Below are 17,538 nucleotides of genomic sequence, written 5' to 3' on the forward strand. Positions count from 1 at the left end.
ATAATGAATTAATTTGGTAACTACCTTGCTGTTTATTGGTGAGTTGGTCTCATTTTGATTTGCAGCTTTAGTTTAGTGCTAAAGGCAACAATACCAAAGGGATAGATGTATGATAACAGATAATAGATGTGTACATGTATAAATATATAGATATCCATATTCTGCAAACAGGGGAAACAGAGGCATAGAGGCTTGCCCAAAGCCATACAATAAATGAACACCAGCGTTCAGCAGCATTAGGAACAGAATTGGTAGTTTTTAACTTCTGAGCCAGCTGGAACCCTCCTAATTCTCTGACTTCACAAACACCCTGAACCCTGTTATCACAATGGTCTGTCTCTGTTAATCTGCCCAAGTGCAATCAATAAGTGTTGATGCTTGTGACCCAGACAGAACAGCTGATCTGCAAGAACAGCTTCACAGTTTTACTCATTACAGTACCCCAAGAGCACTTCTGAAGCAGTTTGTGAGACAAACAGGGTCTGTTCTGACTTTTATAGACCATAAGACAAAAAAACTTAGGCTCAAAACTAGCAGAAAAAAGGTCCAAACTAAAACCACCCATGAGTCTTACACTCAAGCAGATTCCTTTCCATAGCACCTGTGTTTCTATGGTCACAGAGAAGAAATGACAAGATTTACAAAACTGATTGTGTAGGAAAGGCTGTTCCACCTGGACCTGCAATAGCTGCCACTGATACTAAGAAATTAAACAATAGAATCAGTTGGCTGGGGTCACCCAGAGCTGCTTAAGCTCTGAAAGAGATCTGTAAAAGAGAACCAGATCCAGCTATAATGTGCCATCCCCCTTTCTTCAGTACAAAAGGACTTCTGCTTTCTTCCTACTCCCAATCCAGTCATCTGTCATTTTCAGGACAGCCTGGAATTGTCTGTTCAATTACCTCTCAGTTTGGAGAAAAACAAAGCAGATGCTGCTTCTTATGAAAAGGCAGAATCTCTCTCTTTTGAGAAATATCTCATTTTTTATAATTAGACATTGAATTACATGCAAGTCCCTTATTTATTAAGCAATACACAGGAGCTGGGAAGTAATGTAATTGAGCTAAAATGAAATAGTATCTTCCCTTCAGCTTTGTTAAAGGTGGTGGTCAACTCAACTACTCCTTTTAGTTTTTAAGATTCAGACAGCCTTTGTATCAATCTTCCCCTTTCAATTCCTTTTTCCACTACATACATTATAATTATAGTAATTTCTTAGCATCTGTCATGAAATATGCAAAGGGGGGGGGGGGATAAGACAAGCAGCAACTACCTGTTCTAAACAATATAAAATTTTCTCATTGATTCAATTATATTTAAATTATTTTGCACTACTGTTCAGAAACTATTTGTCAAATACTGATTACAATGCAACTTCAACATTTTGTCAGAGCTTAACTAAAAAAAAAAAAAAAAAAAAAAAAAAAAAAGCAAAGAAAGCTTTGGGGGTTTTTTTGCATACAATACCTGCTTTAAAGTGGTTCTACTGAAATTCTCATGTCTGCTCTACCCGCAGCTGCCACCCTGGTGAGGACTCACTGAAAGGCACAGGCAGGGAGGTCAGAGAGTTCCCGTGGATCTGCCAGGCTCCACAAGCTGTTCCAGGCGGGGGCTCACAGCAAACTGAGCCCTGCCTCTGCCCATATGTTGTGGCCCCAGGAGGAGCCAGCAAATCCCTGTGCTGAGACATGGGGAGCATGAAATGAAGCTTTTGCAGGCTACCCACACAGGTTTCTGTTGGAGTGTGTATGAGGATGTGGAGAAGAAAAGCACTCAAGGAATAGTTTTGATAGCTATTTAGAAGCAAGTATGGGAAGTGTTCTTAATTTGCAGGAAAAATGATTGATCTGTGGTTTTCTCCATACCAAAATATTACATTGCTATAAACATCCAGAACTAACTTACCTTGTTTACCATTCATTCACAATTCTGCAATATTAAAAAATAGAGGATGATGACTTGAACACTCTCCTGAAGACCAGGTCTTTACAGCAAAGTTCTTAGGTTCAAAAAATCACACCAGCTTAGAGCCTCTTGAGTGCTTCAGAGCATTTGTCTCATGTTTCCCTTTGTCACCCAATCCTAAAACACATGGGAAAAGTGCTCTCTGGATGCCTGTCCTATTTCTGAATCTGTAGCAACACTGGCCAATTCAAGGGTGTTTCTGCTTCTCCAACCTCCTTTGTAATAATGCATTTTGATGTTTTTCATTTATTCTCAGCACTTTGCAAGCATGAAGTCCCTGAGGTGAGCAGTTAGATCAGGTTTACCAAGGAGGAAGTAAAAGCACCAACAGGTTAAAGGTCCAGCCTGCCAGCCCCTGTAAGTGAAAATTTCGTTGACAGAAATTCTATACACAGTGTACTTATGAGTGAAAACAGGGTTTATTAGGGGCTTGTTTAAGACCCACAGGGAATCCTTGTCAGAGGCAAAATAACCCAGATCCAGATCTCTGTTCAGGATGTACCTTTACTCTGACCTTTTACTTAAAACCTTCAACTAATTAAGTAGATTTTATTGGGGTAAAACAATCTAAACAGGAACTAATGAGCTTGTGCAGCACTAAGCACAACTCATGACCTTGTGTTACTGCAATTGAAGTAGGACATTTATCTCCTTTCCCTTCCTTGTATCATCTCTAAATGATACCATCAATTCTCCAGATCTGCCATTTTGTTTCCTTCTAAGTCACCAAACCCACTCCCAGCGTCACTCAGGTGTTGTGGGGGTTTTTGTTAACTGATTCTAGGGAACTCTTCGGAGTAACAAGATCGGAAAATCCAGGAATTCTGTGGCCTTGATTCTCCTCACTAAAATTTAAATTGTATTTAAAAGAACTGAAATCCCACCTTTAGAATCCTGCACTGTGTGTATCCAGACACTGTCAAAGTAAATTGTTTCAAAAGAGTCTGGAGAAAGCTCCCAAAATGCTACATTCTTGTCTTACACTGCATCTGCAGGGAAACCAATGCAGAGCTTAAGCTCCTTGTACAAAATTTCAAACAACTGAACCAGGTGTTGACATTTGTAGTTTAGCAAACTAATAAAGATGGGTTTTGTAACAAAATATCGCACATGGGAACTGCCACATCGCAACTTAGGGTAATTAATACAAGCTCTGCAACGAATTACAGGAATAGGAAAGGAGTTAAAACGGACAAACATACATATTCTCAATTTACCCAATTTACTATAAATTCAGAAGTCAAGCCCCAAATGTCTGCAGGCAGAGGCACAGGATTGCGGCATCACTGTCTCACACCTCTGATTTCCTTTCCAGATTCTGCAGAGGTTTTGATTTCATGTTAAGATTACCAGGCTGAGTAGGTTTGTGTGCTCATCTCTGCCACGGTTTCCTGTGCACCTGGCACCCTGCGTCTGCCTTCACCTCATGGCTCCTGAGACTGCCCGTCTGCTGGTTTTCTACGGCAAAAATGGCTTTTCAGAGGGAGATCTGCAGGTGTCACCCTCCTCTTGCAGGTGTCACCTCCTCCTGCAGAGGCAGAGCCCCGTAAAAGGGACTCACCTTCTTTGTCTCCCCCTTCCCTGAGGTACCCACCACGGCCTGTTATCGATGAGGGCATGGAGATGGCCCGAGAGCGGTCCGAGGCTCCATGCCCTCCTGCGTTCCCTTCGCCCCACAGTCACTCCACTGCCCCTCACCACCGTTCCCACGACGTCTCCCCAGCAGACTTGGGGTGACCCTTGCCCTGGGTATCCGCTCCGCCCGCCGCCCTCTCATCGCCACCGCCCCCTCAGCGCTGCCGCCTTCCCCTCAGCCTCCCCTCACGGCCGGCCCGGAGCCGCCGCCAGGGCGGGCGCCTGGCTTCGCGCGCCACCCGGCCCAGCCAATCAGCGCGCGGCGTGCGGGCGGCCGCGCGGGCTCGCACCAACCAGAGAGCGGCTTCTTGCGGCGGCCCCGAAGCGCCCCCGCGGGCCCCCGGCGCCGGGCGTCCCGCCTGCCAGTGACCGAGATGGCGGCCCCTGCGGCGCGGCGGGCGAGTGGGCCCGCCGGCAGCGCCCGGCGCGGCGGGTGAGTACGGGCCGGGCGGCGGGGCAGGGCCGGGCTGGGGCCCGCCGGGGAGCGCGGCCGTGGGTGCCTACCTCGGCTGGGGGCTGCCCGCCACAAGAGGGGGAGGCCCGAGGCAGAGTCCGCCACGGTCCCGCAGCTCTGCGGCCCCATTACCCGCAGTTCGCCGGAGCGTTAGCCAGCGGCTCAGGAGGGAGAGGAAATTAGAAAAGGACACACGAAAGGCAGACCAAACACATGTTGGCAGCTCAGCACCGGCGGGGCTTCTCCCGCAGCTGCGGGACGGGCTCCGGCTCGCAGCGCTACGGAGCATCCTCCGGGCTCGGAGCATCCCCCGGGCTCGGAGCATCCCCCGGAGCATCCCCGGGCTCGGAGCATCCCCCGGGCTCGGAGCATCCCCCGGAGCATCCCCGGGGGGCTCACCGGGCTCGGAGAATCCCCTGGGCTCGGAGCATCCCTCGGGCTCGGAGCCGTCCAGGGGGTGCCCATCAGCCGTGGGTGCACTTGGAGTAGCTGAAGTTTCGTACTCCGCGTAAAGGTTTAGTGTCTGGTCCCAAACTCTGGCCTTTAGGAGGTTTTCCAGAGTCCTTCCAATCGGGATAGCAGCTTTCCCTCTGCCGGTTCTTTCATATTGCTTCACTCCTGTACCCCCTTCATCGCAGTGTTTTGATCAGCAGAAGTTCGTGGCACGCGTTGTTTTGTCCCAGATGTCCATCTGTTCTATTTTCAAAAGTTGTGATCCATACAATCCTTTCTATTTGTCCCTTTGGGAGCTTTCCCCTGTCAGGATAACAGAGGCTGTTACTGATAAGGAAAACAAATCCCCTTTAAAAATGCCATTACGTAAAGCACGAGAAGTTTGTCTTAGATGATACAATCTACCCAGAAGATGGAGAGGAAGGGAAAACCCATAGGCAGGAATGGAAAGTGTTTTAGTTACACATTTAACACTGAGTTTTCACAGGAAATCTTGTGCCATAGAAGAGTTTCCTTAAGTTAGGCTTGCTAGTCTTAAAAGTTACTGAGACAGTAGCAGAGACCATAAGCACCTGTCCATCTTCCTGAGGCAGCTACCAAGGCATAGATATTTTCATGCTTTCTCAGGCAAGGAAGCTACTAAGAACTGCTTAAAAATCCTATCCTTTCCCCCAGCAATTGTAGAATAAACTTCCTAGTTGAACAGACAGCTCACACAATGGAATAGTAGCACATTGAACACTTAAATTACTTGGAAATGCAGGTTTCTATGTAAACAGTTACTCAACAGCTGCTGTACTGCATTAATCTACAGGGCTTGCTCAGATCTAGTAAAATTTGAATACCCTAGCAAGCAAACTAAATTTATTTTCCAAGAAGCCTGCCTAATATAGGCATACATAGAAATAGCTACATGGTGCTGGTTTTGTGCAAGATATGTTTTGTTCTTTAGAGAAGTGGTTTATATTTCCTATCTTTTACTCAAGCTTCTTGAAAAAAATTTCCATAATACTCTTCTTAACCATGACCTTTTAAACAAACACCTTGCCAACATTTTTTGTCTGATGAGAGGATTAAGATATTAGTGCTTCTAGCAAATCAACATTGGTGCTGCAGGTGGAAGCAAGAAAGCAAACCTTTGTCCTCTAATCTTCTCATTACAGCTCTGTTTGCATCTTGATCTGTCAGAGCCCTACCCAAATTAGGTGCTGGAAGCCACTGCAGACACTCAGAGTGATGCCTAGAGAGGCTGATCTGGAACAGAGACTAGACTGAGCTAAAAGAATAAAGTGGGTATTTATTGAAAGGCCTTTAAAGGATACACCTTGGACAGTACAAGAGCCTGGTTAGGGCTTCACCCAGGATGGATCCTGGTCACGAGTTTTACACCTTTATGAGTTTTGGTCCATTTGCAAATTGGGATCAATTGTCCAATTACAGCCTCAGGTCATGAAGTCCCATCCTCCTTGTTTGCTCTCTTCAGTTCCCTGTTGTTTATGCTTTTTGGGCCTGAAGCTTGTAAGGGTTGTCCTTGGTCTCAAGCTGGAAAAGGATTGTTTTGTTTGCCTACCCTGTGAAGAGAAGATGCTAACACTTAATATGAAGCTCAGAGCTACATAACCTGGGCAGCACAGAATATGAAAAAATAAAAGCTAAAACCTAAGGCATCAAGAAAACCTTCTCCAGCCAGAGACACAACCCTGAGAAGGTGTGGCTTGGGAGGGTTGATATCCCCCTGTGGCTGGCAGGGACTGGCCAGGAGAAGTAGCCAGGGGCCGTGGGGTATTGGCCAAAAGGCAAATCCTTGGGTTGGGTTGGCCCAAGACAGTGACCTGCTTGGGCAGCATTGTTCTTAAACGTATGGGAGCAGGGTTTGCTTTGGGTTGGTTGGGTTCACATCTGTGACAATGTATGTGTTTGAACACTAAATAGTGCACTTTGCATCTCTGAAATGCTCTTGAGTGAGAATCTCTGGAGGGAGATTCTTCAGGAGCTGCAGAGAGCTCCTGTTATCCTTTCACAGTAGTGAGGCAGCTCACTGCCCTGTTTCTAGACACGGCTCATCCTACATGTGTCTGTCATAAAACTTTCATGAGGCTTGTGAGAACAGCAAAATACACAATCTGTGAACTGCCTGTGCCAGGTGAGGGCTGTGCTGTGCTGGAATGGGTGTTTGAATGGCCTTCAGGTGCTGAGTCTGCTCTGGGGACGTCCCAGAGAACACCTTCCCATTGGCACAGTGTTTATCAAATATCTCCAAATGGCAAAGACTGGTGTGAGAATGTTTTTTAACCTAGATTTCCTATCAACTATAAATGCAAAACCTTTGTTTATAATCTAGAATTAAGAGGAAAAGCTGCACTTTTGTTTCTGAGTCAATGTATATTGGCAAAAATTGATTTGTTAAAAGGCTCTATAAATACAGCACAAGATTTTTAAATTTTGTTTTGAGCCATTTTCTTTCTGTATTTTTTTTAACTTTTCAGTATTATTTATTTTTAAATGGAGGTAGTTATACAATCCTGGTTACCATAATAACCAATATAATGATGATGAATGACAGCTGTCACTTTTGCAGGGAATTCTTCCATAGATTTGCTGTAAAAATTTCTGTTCAAGACGTCTTGTCTCTCTGCAGAAGCTGGAAAGGCTCTTCCACCTTTCAGAATTGTGCCTTTTGTTGCATTTTTCACTTTGATCCATACTCTTTACATGCTGTGTCTTTTTGTGGCAGGCACTACCTGAAGCAGAAAATTAAAGCAATCCTTTAATTCCCAAACACTCTTTTTTTCTTTTTAACAAAGTAAGGAAAAATGAACGCAGCAAATACTTTTCAGATACAATAATTTGAAACAGTATCAGCCCCTATGAAAACAGTAAAGTAGACTAAACTAGCTTTATAATTATTTTGATCATATTTCTTTCAATAATTGCTTCACAGCTCACCAAAATGAAATTTAAACAAAAATAGAAGTATTCTTTCACTTGTGGAACATCTTGCTTTATCAATCTTAGTCTCATAAGTAAACCACAGGTCTGACTCTTACAAGTGTGCCAAAGCAATTCCCTACTCCCCTTCTTCCTCTTTGCTGCTCAGGTTTCATTTTGAGCAGTGACTCTCTTTTGAAACAGTCCAATGTGCAAGTCCTGAAAGTAGGAAAGAGTCAGATATTTTTTAGTGGAAAACTCTCAGCAGGTAAGGTTTAAACAAAAAGTAATTTCACCTCCAAGAATTGTCAATGGATGACAATAAGTTCGTTTCAAGTTTAATCCTGTTTGTGATTCCTGTAATTTAGGAAGGGAAGCAGAGACTGTGTGAAATCAGCTCCTGATTCTTCACAGCCAGGCTCAAATTAGATATTTGACTGCTGCTGGGTTGATAATACTTAGCACATGGACAGCACTATTTCAGAGGATCTCACTTTCCAGATACTAATAAATTGACTTCACAGTCTCCCTCTGAAGCAGATATGCATTTTCCTATCTACAATCTGGGGTTATTGAGGCAGAGAATGTTTAGCTGGCCCAAATTCTGACAAGTCTTTTTTCACAGGCAGGTACTGAAGCCAAGAAGTGTGGCTGCCAGCTCCCTTGCTGTAATTATTCCATGCTCTCAGTGAGTCTCAAAGCAGTTGACAGTATCACTTAATGCACCTTTGGAAGGCCATATATCAGCAAATGTGTCCATGTTGCAAATTATCAGGCAGACATCAGCTCCTCATGAGTAAGAAGACCATATGGTTCTGCTGATATCAAAACAATCAGTTCAAATCAAAGCCATTTTCTCCAAGGCAGCTGCTTTTTTTGGTTATTATCTGTTCCCCCGTGTTTCTATTCTCGGTGACAGATCAGGCTTCTGTTCTTGAGGAATTCACTTTTGGCAGCAAGAAATGTTCACACTCCCCATCATTTTTCATAGACTAATCTGTGTTGGGAATTTTCAGTAAATAGCATGAAAGCATTAGTGATTGAACACTTTAGGGAAAATAGTATCATTAGATTGATTTACTTTTCTCCCTAAAGACAGCAGCTTCAGAAACACATTTCTCTTTCCAACTGTCTATAGGTTCTATAATTACCTGGTCTTCCTTTTTGCTAGTTGTTTTATAAGTTTGTTAGGTAATACTGTATAGTTTTTTATTGAAATTCAACACTGCTATCTCATACTGATGGTTAAGTGATCTGAAATCCTTGGATTTCAAAGGGAAATCTGAGCCATGGTATTTTTACCTATATAAATACACTGGCTGCATAAGGCATTGTTATTCAAGAGATGATCTGGTGAAGAAAAGGGTGAATGGATCTTGCAGAGTTCTGTTGTCCAGAGGGATGTTTCAAACACTTGTTGATACTCAGATTGAGCTACGAGACTTGCTCTTTGCTCAGGGCACATCCAAACTGAAACAAGATGTGGAAGGGATGTGGATTTGTTTTCCAATTAAAAAAGTATGTCAGACACACATGGCAACCCAGGCACAGAACTCAGTTGTGTAAATAGAGATATTCTAAGGTGGGTTGCAGACATATCCTCACAGCTGTGGGATAACCATTGCCTGGGTTTGGCATACAGGGCTTCCAGACAGTTGGCTTGCTCTTAGCATTGGATTATTTGGTGAACCCTATCCTGGTTTCACTCTTGCCCAACTATTTGGAAATATTTTTCAGGCTGAATGCAACATGATGACACTTGAACACCACATCCATCCATTCCCAAGTTTCACAAACTGCTCTAGGCTTGAAAATCCTGAGGAGAATGGAGTGTGCTGGGAAAGTGGAAGGGGTAAACTGGCTGCACTGGGAGCATGTGGTGTCTGATTAGAGCAGCCACAGCTGCAGGCATCTCTGGTTGTCTGCCCTGAGTATTTGACACCCTCCAACATGTCCCAGCAAAGCAGTCCCACTTCATTTCTGTCCTGCAGAGTGTAACATGTCGACGTGACTAATTGCCTGGGCAGACAGAACAGAGATAAGAACAGGGAGGACAGAAGGAAGCAGATATTGCAGTGTGGAATAGCAGTGCACAAAACTAGGATGGGTCCTGAGTGTGGATAGTCCCTGCATCAGGGCAGGGATGGAGGTGGGAATTGCAGGAGACCCTGAAACACAGGAATCTGGGAGGGGAGCACACAAGGACCTTGCAGGGTTGGGAGTGAATGGATGTGCAACTCTGCAGATTTGCAGGCTGCCTCCAGAATTTATTAAATTGCTACAGCCTCAGTGTGTGAAGCTATTTCCTGAGTGTTTTAAGATCTCTGTAATGCATGTGAGGTGTTGGAATGATAAAATTATTGCAGTTTTATTTTGATAGATTCTACATTAAAAGAAAGCACACAAATCACATCTATGGTTCCAGTGCCAGTCCAGGTGCAGAAATTGAGGAAGGTTGGTTTCTCATCCTAGCTTGTCTTTGCTATTGGCTTCAGTTACCCCAATACTAAGATATTCTAACCTGTCTGGGATTAGCTGTGTTTAGAATTTTTGGTTCTATATTAAAAGCCTTTTTAAAAGTTAGAAAACTAAACATTCTCCTTGTTCTGTGAATCCAGATTGGCACAGGAAAGACTTGCCTTCTTTCTTTCTTTCTCTGTGTGAAATTTCTGGGGTCTACCACTGCTGGTACCTTAAATTAGGGATGTGACAAAAACTAAACTGCATCTGGGCTGGTCAGTGTGTTCAAATTTTGGAGAAGCCCTCAACATGTAGGATGATGAGGCAGTGTTTTGTGCACCACTGATTATTTTCACAAGCTTTTGTTATGTTGTCTATTGTAATAGCTTTTGAATTTCTCTAAACAGGAATATTCACTCTTTCCAACCAATCCTTTGTATTTTTAACACCCTTGGTGTGTTTCCTGCTTCCTAGCACTGAAAGACTCCAGGGTGGTGTTCTGAGCATGCAGATGATGTGCTGTGAACTTTAGGGAATGGCGTGTTTTGCATTCAGGATCACATTTCAGTTCGCTGCCAGAACCAGAATGTCACTGAGGGCAGTGCAGAAATCCTGCCCAACTCAGCCCTCTGCCCTCTAGCCATAACCACCCACCCCTGCTGGATGCTTTTGAAATCCACATCTAGAGAGAAATTCAGGCTCTTAGTTTTGTTTGAACAAGTGAGAGCATGGTACATAAGCCTTTCAGTGGATCAACCAATAAGTCTTATCTTGGAGGCAACTAAAAAGAAGGATCATGGCTTTTTCTTAGTTCTTTTATTGTTAGTGACCATTTTCTCCTTAAAATAATCTTGTCTTACCTTCCCTTATATAGAAGTCACTCTCAAATTAAAGGCAAAATACTGAGGCTCTAAACTCCTGTGTGTAAACACACGAAAGTACTTTTTCCTCCTTCCCACTCCCAGCCCTTTGCTGGGAGCTTTTTGTCTGCTTCACACCAGTAACTTTGTCTGATCTTCTCTTTGCAGTTGCTAATTGGCCTGGCAGGGATATGAAGTGACTGAAAATAACTTTATTTCCTCATTGTGTGCACATTGAAAGGGTCACAGAATAGAAAAGTAGGGCAGAGTCCAGACTGGTGGCTCATTCCAACCAGCCTGGCATCCAGAAAATGGCACTTGAAGGTGCTGGTTGTGGTTCTGAGGGCAGCTCTCTGATAACCAGCACTCTGGATGTTGAATACCTGCTCCTTCTGCTCTGTAATGTAGGTGCAGGATTACCTGCAGAAGAGGAAATACTGAAATCTAACTACAGAGTGGGACAGAGTGGCATTCTGAGTAAGCTTTTGGATGCCTTTTGTTTTCCTTGAAATTATGCAGCATTATCAGATCCATGCTGTAGGTGACTGCCACAAGGATGGGATCTCCAGAATCCCTCTTTGAAGAAGGCAGTGTTGTATAAACCAAGGCAGTAAATCCCAGGTGACAAAGGCCAGTCCTGTTGTATCTAGGAGGTGTGTGGGTGGTTTGGATTGATTTGCATATCTAGCTGCTTCCTTGTTTATTTGGATTTAGGAGGAGGATATGTCCAAGCCCTGAGCTTCTGTGTGATACTAGAAAATGGAACCAGGAATTATTAACCAACAGAAAAGACTTCCCCAAAACAATCACAGCATAATCTTATAGTATCATGTTGTGTTTATATGTAAGAGAGTCCTCTGGAGCAATGTACACAGATCCTTTGTTTCAACCATAAAATACATTTTGTGTAAGGAGAACAAATTTGTGCTATGGGAAGTAGAGGAGGGTGAGCTGGAAGAAGGATGTGAGTTCCAGAGCTGCTTCCTACCTCAATTCTGTTAGAGTCCCACTTTTGCTGAAAAGAGAAAAGGCCTAGATCCATGGTCATCTGGAAATGTTTTGAGGAGTTCTGACCTACTTACTGGTGATCAGATCCATGCTCAGCCCAGCAGCACACCTTGTCAAAGGTTGGATGTGATGTTCAGCAAAGGGAAGAATCATTATTGCTGCCTCCATTAGAGATTAGCTGGACAAAGCTCTGGTAGATAAGGGTAACAAGACAAATAGCTCTGGGTGACAGCTTGCTCCAGCACCTGGTGGAATCCAGGCTTTGTCAGCCTGTTTTTGGAGGCTTGCCCAAAAGCCTGTCAGGACTGCTATCATACTCTTACTCTGCACTGCAGGGAACTTAAATCATCTGTGGATGCCAGATTTTGGGGAGAGTTAAGATGACTTCTGAGTTACAGGGTGGGTTGATGCATTATTAGAAGGACTTTTATCTCCCCAGTCTCTTTCTTTTAAAGACCAATCCTATAATTTGAATTTTGTGAATTTCATCACTTTCTTATCCTAAAGGAAACAATGTGGGAGACTTGATTGCTTCCCCTTCTGTTTCTACAGATGGTGATGTGGTAAATGTAGCCAAGCTCTTCTCTACCTAGGAGACATTCTCCCCTGAGGAGCAGCCCCCTTTTACTGGACATGCTTACAGAACTGCACAGCCATGGACCTCAAGGAGAAGTGTCAGGTAGGTTTGCTGATATCAATCACCCTCAACTTAAGTCTTGAGTCGTTTTAAAGTGTTTATATTTGGGTCAAGATTCACCAGGTGGCATTATTATGCAGTGGTATAATCCATGATTAGTATTGAAGCTGAGAGTTTTGTCACCTTTACATCCCTGTGTCAGCAGGGCAATCCTTTGCAGGGTGGCACTGAGGCAGTGCAGGGGAACAGTACAGGTGGGGAATTCTCTGTCACACCTGCAGTGCCTCTCTTTTGAGCTCTAAGCTGGGGCTCCATTCCCATGGACACTCAACTCAGCTTTACTTGAAAGGCTGAATTTGTGTAAAGAGTTTCTAAATAAACCAGGGCAATGAAATCCTCTGAGTCCAGTTTTGCTGATGGTAACTTGGGGTCTCAGCCAGCTTTGGTAAGAGAACACTCTCTGCTTTTCTCTCTGGTGTCCCTTTCCCCACCACACCGTGAGCTTTTGTCTGTTGGCTGTCTCTGTTTTCTCCATGCACCCTTTCCTTGCTGCTTTGTTTGCAGCAGTGAGCAGTGGTTTTGTTGATTAGTGCAAAGTACCTGTTAGGGACTCACCTAGGCTAAGAGATACATAGCAGTGTAAGTGACTTTTAAAGGTCAGTTTTTCACACTGGCTGTGGCACTTGCCTACTCAGCTGCTGCTTTGCTGGGTTTCTGTTCTGAGCTGTGCTAGACCAGGAAGCCTGGGCTCACTCCTGCCCAACCTCTTGGTTCTGGAGTGCTCAGAGGACATGTTTGACCCATGTTGTTTTATATCAAATTGCTTTATTACCATGGAGTTAACATTCCAATGAGGACAATTATCTACTTGTTCTCTCGTTAATAACATCATGGGCTAATCTGGTATTGATCATTTTAAGAGATGATGCAATTACCACTGTGTGGAGTGGTGTATTCTGTGTAGGATCTGAGAGCACCAAAGGGAGCAGGGCATAGCAGGACATTTTCACTGTAGGTCACTATCTTTGGCTCACCTTTCTCATATGACATTCTCCACAGTGCAGGAAGATCATATCAAATTGCTGGACATGCAGCAGCATGGTCAGTATTGTAATAGACCTTTAAAAGGCTTATTAGGAAAGTGTCCTGACAAGGAAGTTACAGGGGGAATCATGGTGTTCTCAAGTCCTAATCTCCTCTCCTGACTTCCTGAAATTTTTCCTCCTTCCTTTCTGCGTGGGAATTAAAAATGAAGGCAAGAGATCACCACAATCTTTTAAATAGGAATTAAAAAACCCCACAGATACATAAAGCTGCATTTTACAACTTATTTTGTTTGGATTCTGAGGAAAGACCAGGATTTTATTCTTGTTAGCAGCCCCAAGCAGGGGGCCTGGAACTAGATGATCTTTAAAGTTCCTTTCAATCCAAACCATTCTGTAATTATTATTTAGTGCTAAGGAGTTTACTCTTTTTTTTTTTTTTTTTTTTTTTTTTTTTTTTTTTTAATGCTGCAGCTCCTGGTTCCACCCCATTTAAGGTGGAATCCATCTTCCTTCCCGAAGTGAAGAACTTGGACACATACACACTGATAAGGGAACAAATTAACTTGCTTTGTAACCTCAGCAGTAAATTCAATGTGCTAGGTTTATTTTAAAAGGCTAAAAATAAAATGAACCCGTGTGGAAACATCACAAATCTGGTTGAAAGCAATCTCTTCAATGTATGTGTGTGATGGAGAGTTAGCACTCCTGGAGCAGGAGATGTGCTCAGAGCACTGCTGCAGCACAGACATCTGTCACTCAGATGAGAGACTTGTCCTCTGGCTCCACTTGGCTAATAAGTTGCCTTGTCAGGAATGGCTGGGGATGACAATTTGTCAGGTGTAATGCAGGCTGCCTTCCAGTTTTTGCCAGAAGCCAGACACCACAGAGAAAGGCAGAGAGTATTTTAGGAGCAGAGCCAAAACCTTCTTAAATTAAATGTGCTGATATCTTGTTCTTTCTCCTCCTCCTCTGACTTTTTAATTTTCTGTGTATTTCTGAAGTGAATTCAATCCTTGTGAAAGGTGCCAGAATCTCTGCTCCAAGACCAGTCAGCACATACTGAGAGAGCAGCACTGATTGCCACAGGACAGTGGGAGGCTCCTGAGTTTGAGTTGCATTAGACAGAGGCTGGATTTGCAGCCACACAACTAATAAAAATTATTGACATCATCCATTCCACAGTTCCCCATAACAACTGAGCTGTATTGTCCCAGTGTAATTGCTGCAGCCTGGATACAGCACTGTGCCTCCTGGCCAGAGCCTGGAAACGTGTTCAGGGAGCCTGTGCTGGGCTCCAGCACTGCTGCTCCTTGTTCCAGGCTGCCTAACAGGAGCTGCAGTCCTACCTTTGGACTGAAAAGTAGCCCAAGTCCTTTGCCACTTCTCATCCTGCCAGTGGCTGTGTCTCTGTTTTTATTCCCTGCTCTTCTTCCAAGGGCTTTTTCACAAGCTGATCCTTTTTCCACAGGCGTCTCATTTATGCTGCAGGTTTTGTGTAAGTCAGTCCCTGCCTTTATACTCAGCCTTCTATTTCAAGCCCCAGTTTTAACTTCAGATCTTCTGTCTTCTGCTCTTTCATTCTATTATTTAATGCACAAATGCATCTCCAGATGCAATTTCTGATACCAGTTGATATCAGAAGGAGGCTATATTGTACAAATTACTGCCCTACACAAAACACTTTAAAGCAAGGTCTCTCAGCAGTGGGGTAAACAAGAAGAGGCATTTTGATCCAATTCCATTTGTGTCCATGACCAAAGCTGGAGGTTTTGAGATTGAGACCTCTAACTGCATGAAGCACAAGGATTGTTCCTGGTATTGCACAAGTAAATTGTTTTATTCACTTTCATTTGAGTCTCCAAAAGGTACAAAGCCATGTGAAACAGGTCAGCAAACACTGTAATAAAAAGGGGGTCTTAGAAGTATGATGTGTGAGGGTTTATCCACTCTTAGCCAGTCTTGTTGTTGATGTTTTCTTTTTTCTCTCCTTTTTATTTTTGTGTTTAAAGGAGTAGATGAGTAGTTCCTTAGCAGGCAGGAAAGAAAAATTGTGCCATTAGTACATTTTCTTGTTTTCTGCAGTATAAAATTGTTGTCTAGGAAACAAAATGCCCTGCAGAAGGATAAAGGATGTTTTGCCTCTCTCTCTTCTGCTTTCTCCTGAAGTTACATTAAATTAATACAAAGTGTCTGCTTCCCTTCAGCTTTGGCTGTGGGAGATTTGTGAAATTACACACCCATGTGTAACTCTGTGCCAACACACAGGTGATAACCAGATTCTGTGTTTGGTTTATTGTGAATATTGAGGCCACTTAATCTCTGCCCTTCTGGTTTAAGACACAGAACATGGGCTGTGCCTAATGAGGCATTTGAACCTCAGGAAAGGAAAGGAAGGGCTTGTCCAGGCAGGGTAGGTGGGTCCTGACACCTGTACATGGTCTTCAGAGCTGCACAGTGTGCTGGGACTGGAAGCCTTGGCAGTGCCTGTCCTGTTTGGTACCAGCCAGTTGTAATCCTTGGCAAGCTAGTGAGGTGGTGCTTGGCTGGGCCACTTCTTTATCCCTTTCTGTTTGAAATGAAAGCAGTTGTTTTAGTGATTGCTCTGTAGAACTAGGAAGCCCCAGACAGAATTAGGACAGCACTGAAGTAGGAGCTAAATAAAAACTCACTTATGAAGGTACATCCCTCCAACAGTGAGAAGGAAACATTCCTGCAAAAGATGAGAATGAGAGAGAAGGATCTTTCCTTCTTCAACTTTTTATCCCCTTGTTGTTGCTCTATCCAGCCCTTCCCAGTCTACACTTATCCTTTGCCTTGTGTATGCCATGCCCAAGTAAATGTGGAGCCCCAGGCATGGCTGTGGTGAATTTATGTGCACCTTTTGCAGATTGTGTGGCTCAGGATGAATATGGGATGCTGAGAGGGGCTTTTGGGGCATTTTTTATCAACAAGAGAAGAGGGAGAGAACACTTCAGATGGGACCTGTAACCATCTCAACTTGTTTAAATAGCAAATACTTTTGTTTTTGAATTGAGCTTGAATCCAAAGCTGTGGAGTCATCTGTGGGCCAATTAGTATTTCAGGGTCTCTTGATCTCAATTTAGTTTTTTTTTCCATGCCCACTCAGGTCTTCTTTCCCCTGTAGTACATTTTATAGCACTTTGTCCTACCTGATTTGCCATCTGCTTTTGCACAGACCCCTGTCTGTCAGCATCATTCCTTCCTGTGCATGCATATGCAGCTCTGCAGGCAGTAAGCCCAGGGATCCTCTCTGTGTCGGCTCCATATGATGAATGAACCATTCTCACAGACATCTGGTGCTATCCTGGGCAAACTTTCTTCCCTCTCTGCTTTTTTCTCCCCCTCTTTCTGTCCCTCATCCTCCCTCATCCCCCACCCCCATCTGCCGCCTCCTTGCTGGATCTGCAGCGTGACTGGAACAGGCTGAATTAATCAGCACACTGGTGCTTCACTCTGCTGCTTCTGCCTCATTCTCTGCAGCGCTGGGCTCTGCACAGTCTTGCTCCCTCTCCCTCTTTGCTCTCTCATTTTTGGAGAGCAGCAGCAGCAGTGCAAGTTGCTGGGGAAGCTGGTGCAGGAATTTAGCCCAGATGCTCTTCAAGCAGGCTGATCTCTGGATCCCCCACCAAGGCAAATGTCGCAAAGTAAGTTCCTCTCCCTTAACATTTAATTTCAAAATGGCTTTCCCTGTCTCCCTCCCCAGTCTGCATCCTGCCTGATGTGATGGGGCATGAAGAGCTTTGAGGTTTTGGGGGAAGGAGGTTATGGCAGGACATGAAACAGAGAGTGATGATTTTAGCTAGGGAATAGCTTGTTTTTGGTGGTGATGGGAAAAGAAACTGTTTTAAACTGCAGTTTTAACCCCAAGACCAATAGGAAGATCCATACAGGATTTTAGCTGCTGACTCCTGCTTTGCTGCCCTTCTGCCTCATGGCTTAAATTTGTCTGTTGCTTCTGTAGCTGTTGAACCTCCTCATCCCTGTGGGATCTGTCCGGCAGTGCACCTGCCAGACTGGGTCACCGTTTAATCCCCAAAGTGTTCAGCTAAAGAAGCAGGGATAGGAAGGAAA

The 17,538-nt window shown here is 44.1% G+C and overlaps 1 protein-coding gene and 1 long non-coding RNA gene across 4 annotated transcripts in view; one reads left to right on the forward strand and one right to left on the reverse strand.

The window, feature by feature from the left end:
* Positions 1-3,170: 3,170 nt before the first annotated feature.
* On the reverse strand, positions 3,171-3,703 carry LOC130260593 (uncharacterized). The gene is made up of 2 exons (XR_008841816.1): positions 3,560-3,703; positions 3,171-3,423 (listed from the first exon to the last, which is right to left on the reverse strand). It is a non-coding gene; the product is annotated as an uncharacterized LOC130260593 (long non-coding RNA).
* A 210-nt stretch (positions 3,704-3,913) lies between these two features.
* The window catches only part of TMEM94 (transmembrane protein 94), a 49,780-nt gene continuing 36,155 nt past the window's right edge, over positions 3,914-17,538 (forward strand). For all 3 annotated transcript variants that reach the window (XM_056506148.1, XM_056506149.1, XM_056506150.1), the window contains exons 1-2: positions 3,914-4,033; positions 12,316-12,442. In XM_056506148.1, coding sequence (XP_056362123.1) covers positions 12,419-12,442 — 24 coding nt within the window. In that variant the 5' untranslated portion in view covers positions 3,914-4,033; positions 12,316-12,418. The remainder of the gene's footprint in view (positions 4,034-12,315; positions 12,443-17,538) is intronic.

Source organism: Oenanthe melanoleuca, chromosome 18 (assembly GCF_029582105.1).
Source record: "Oenanthe melanoleuca isolate GR-GAL-2019-014 chromosome 18, OMel1.0, whole genome shotgun sequence".
NCBI lineage: Eukaryota > Metazoa > Chordata > Aves > Passeriformes > Muscicapidae > Oenanthe > Oenanthe melanoleuca.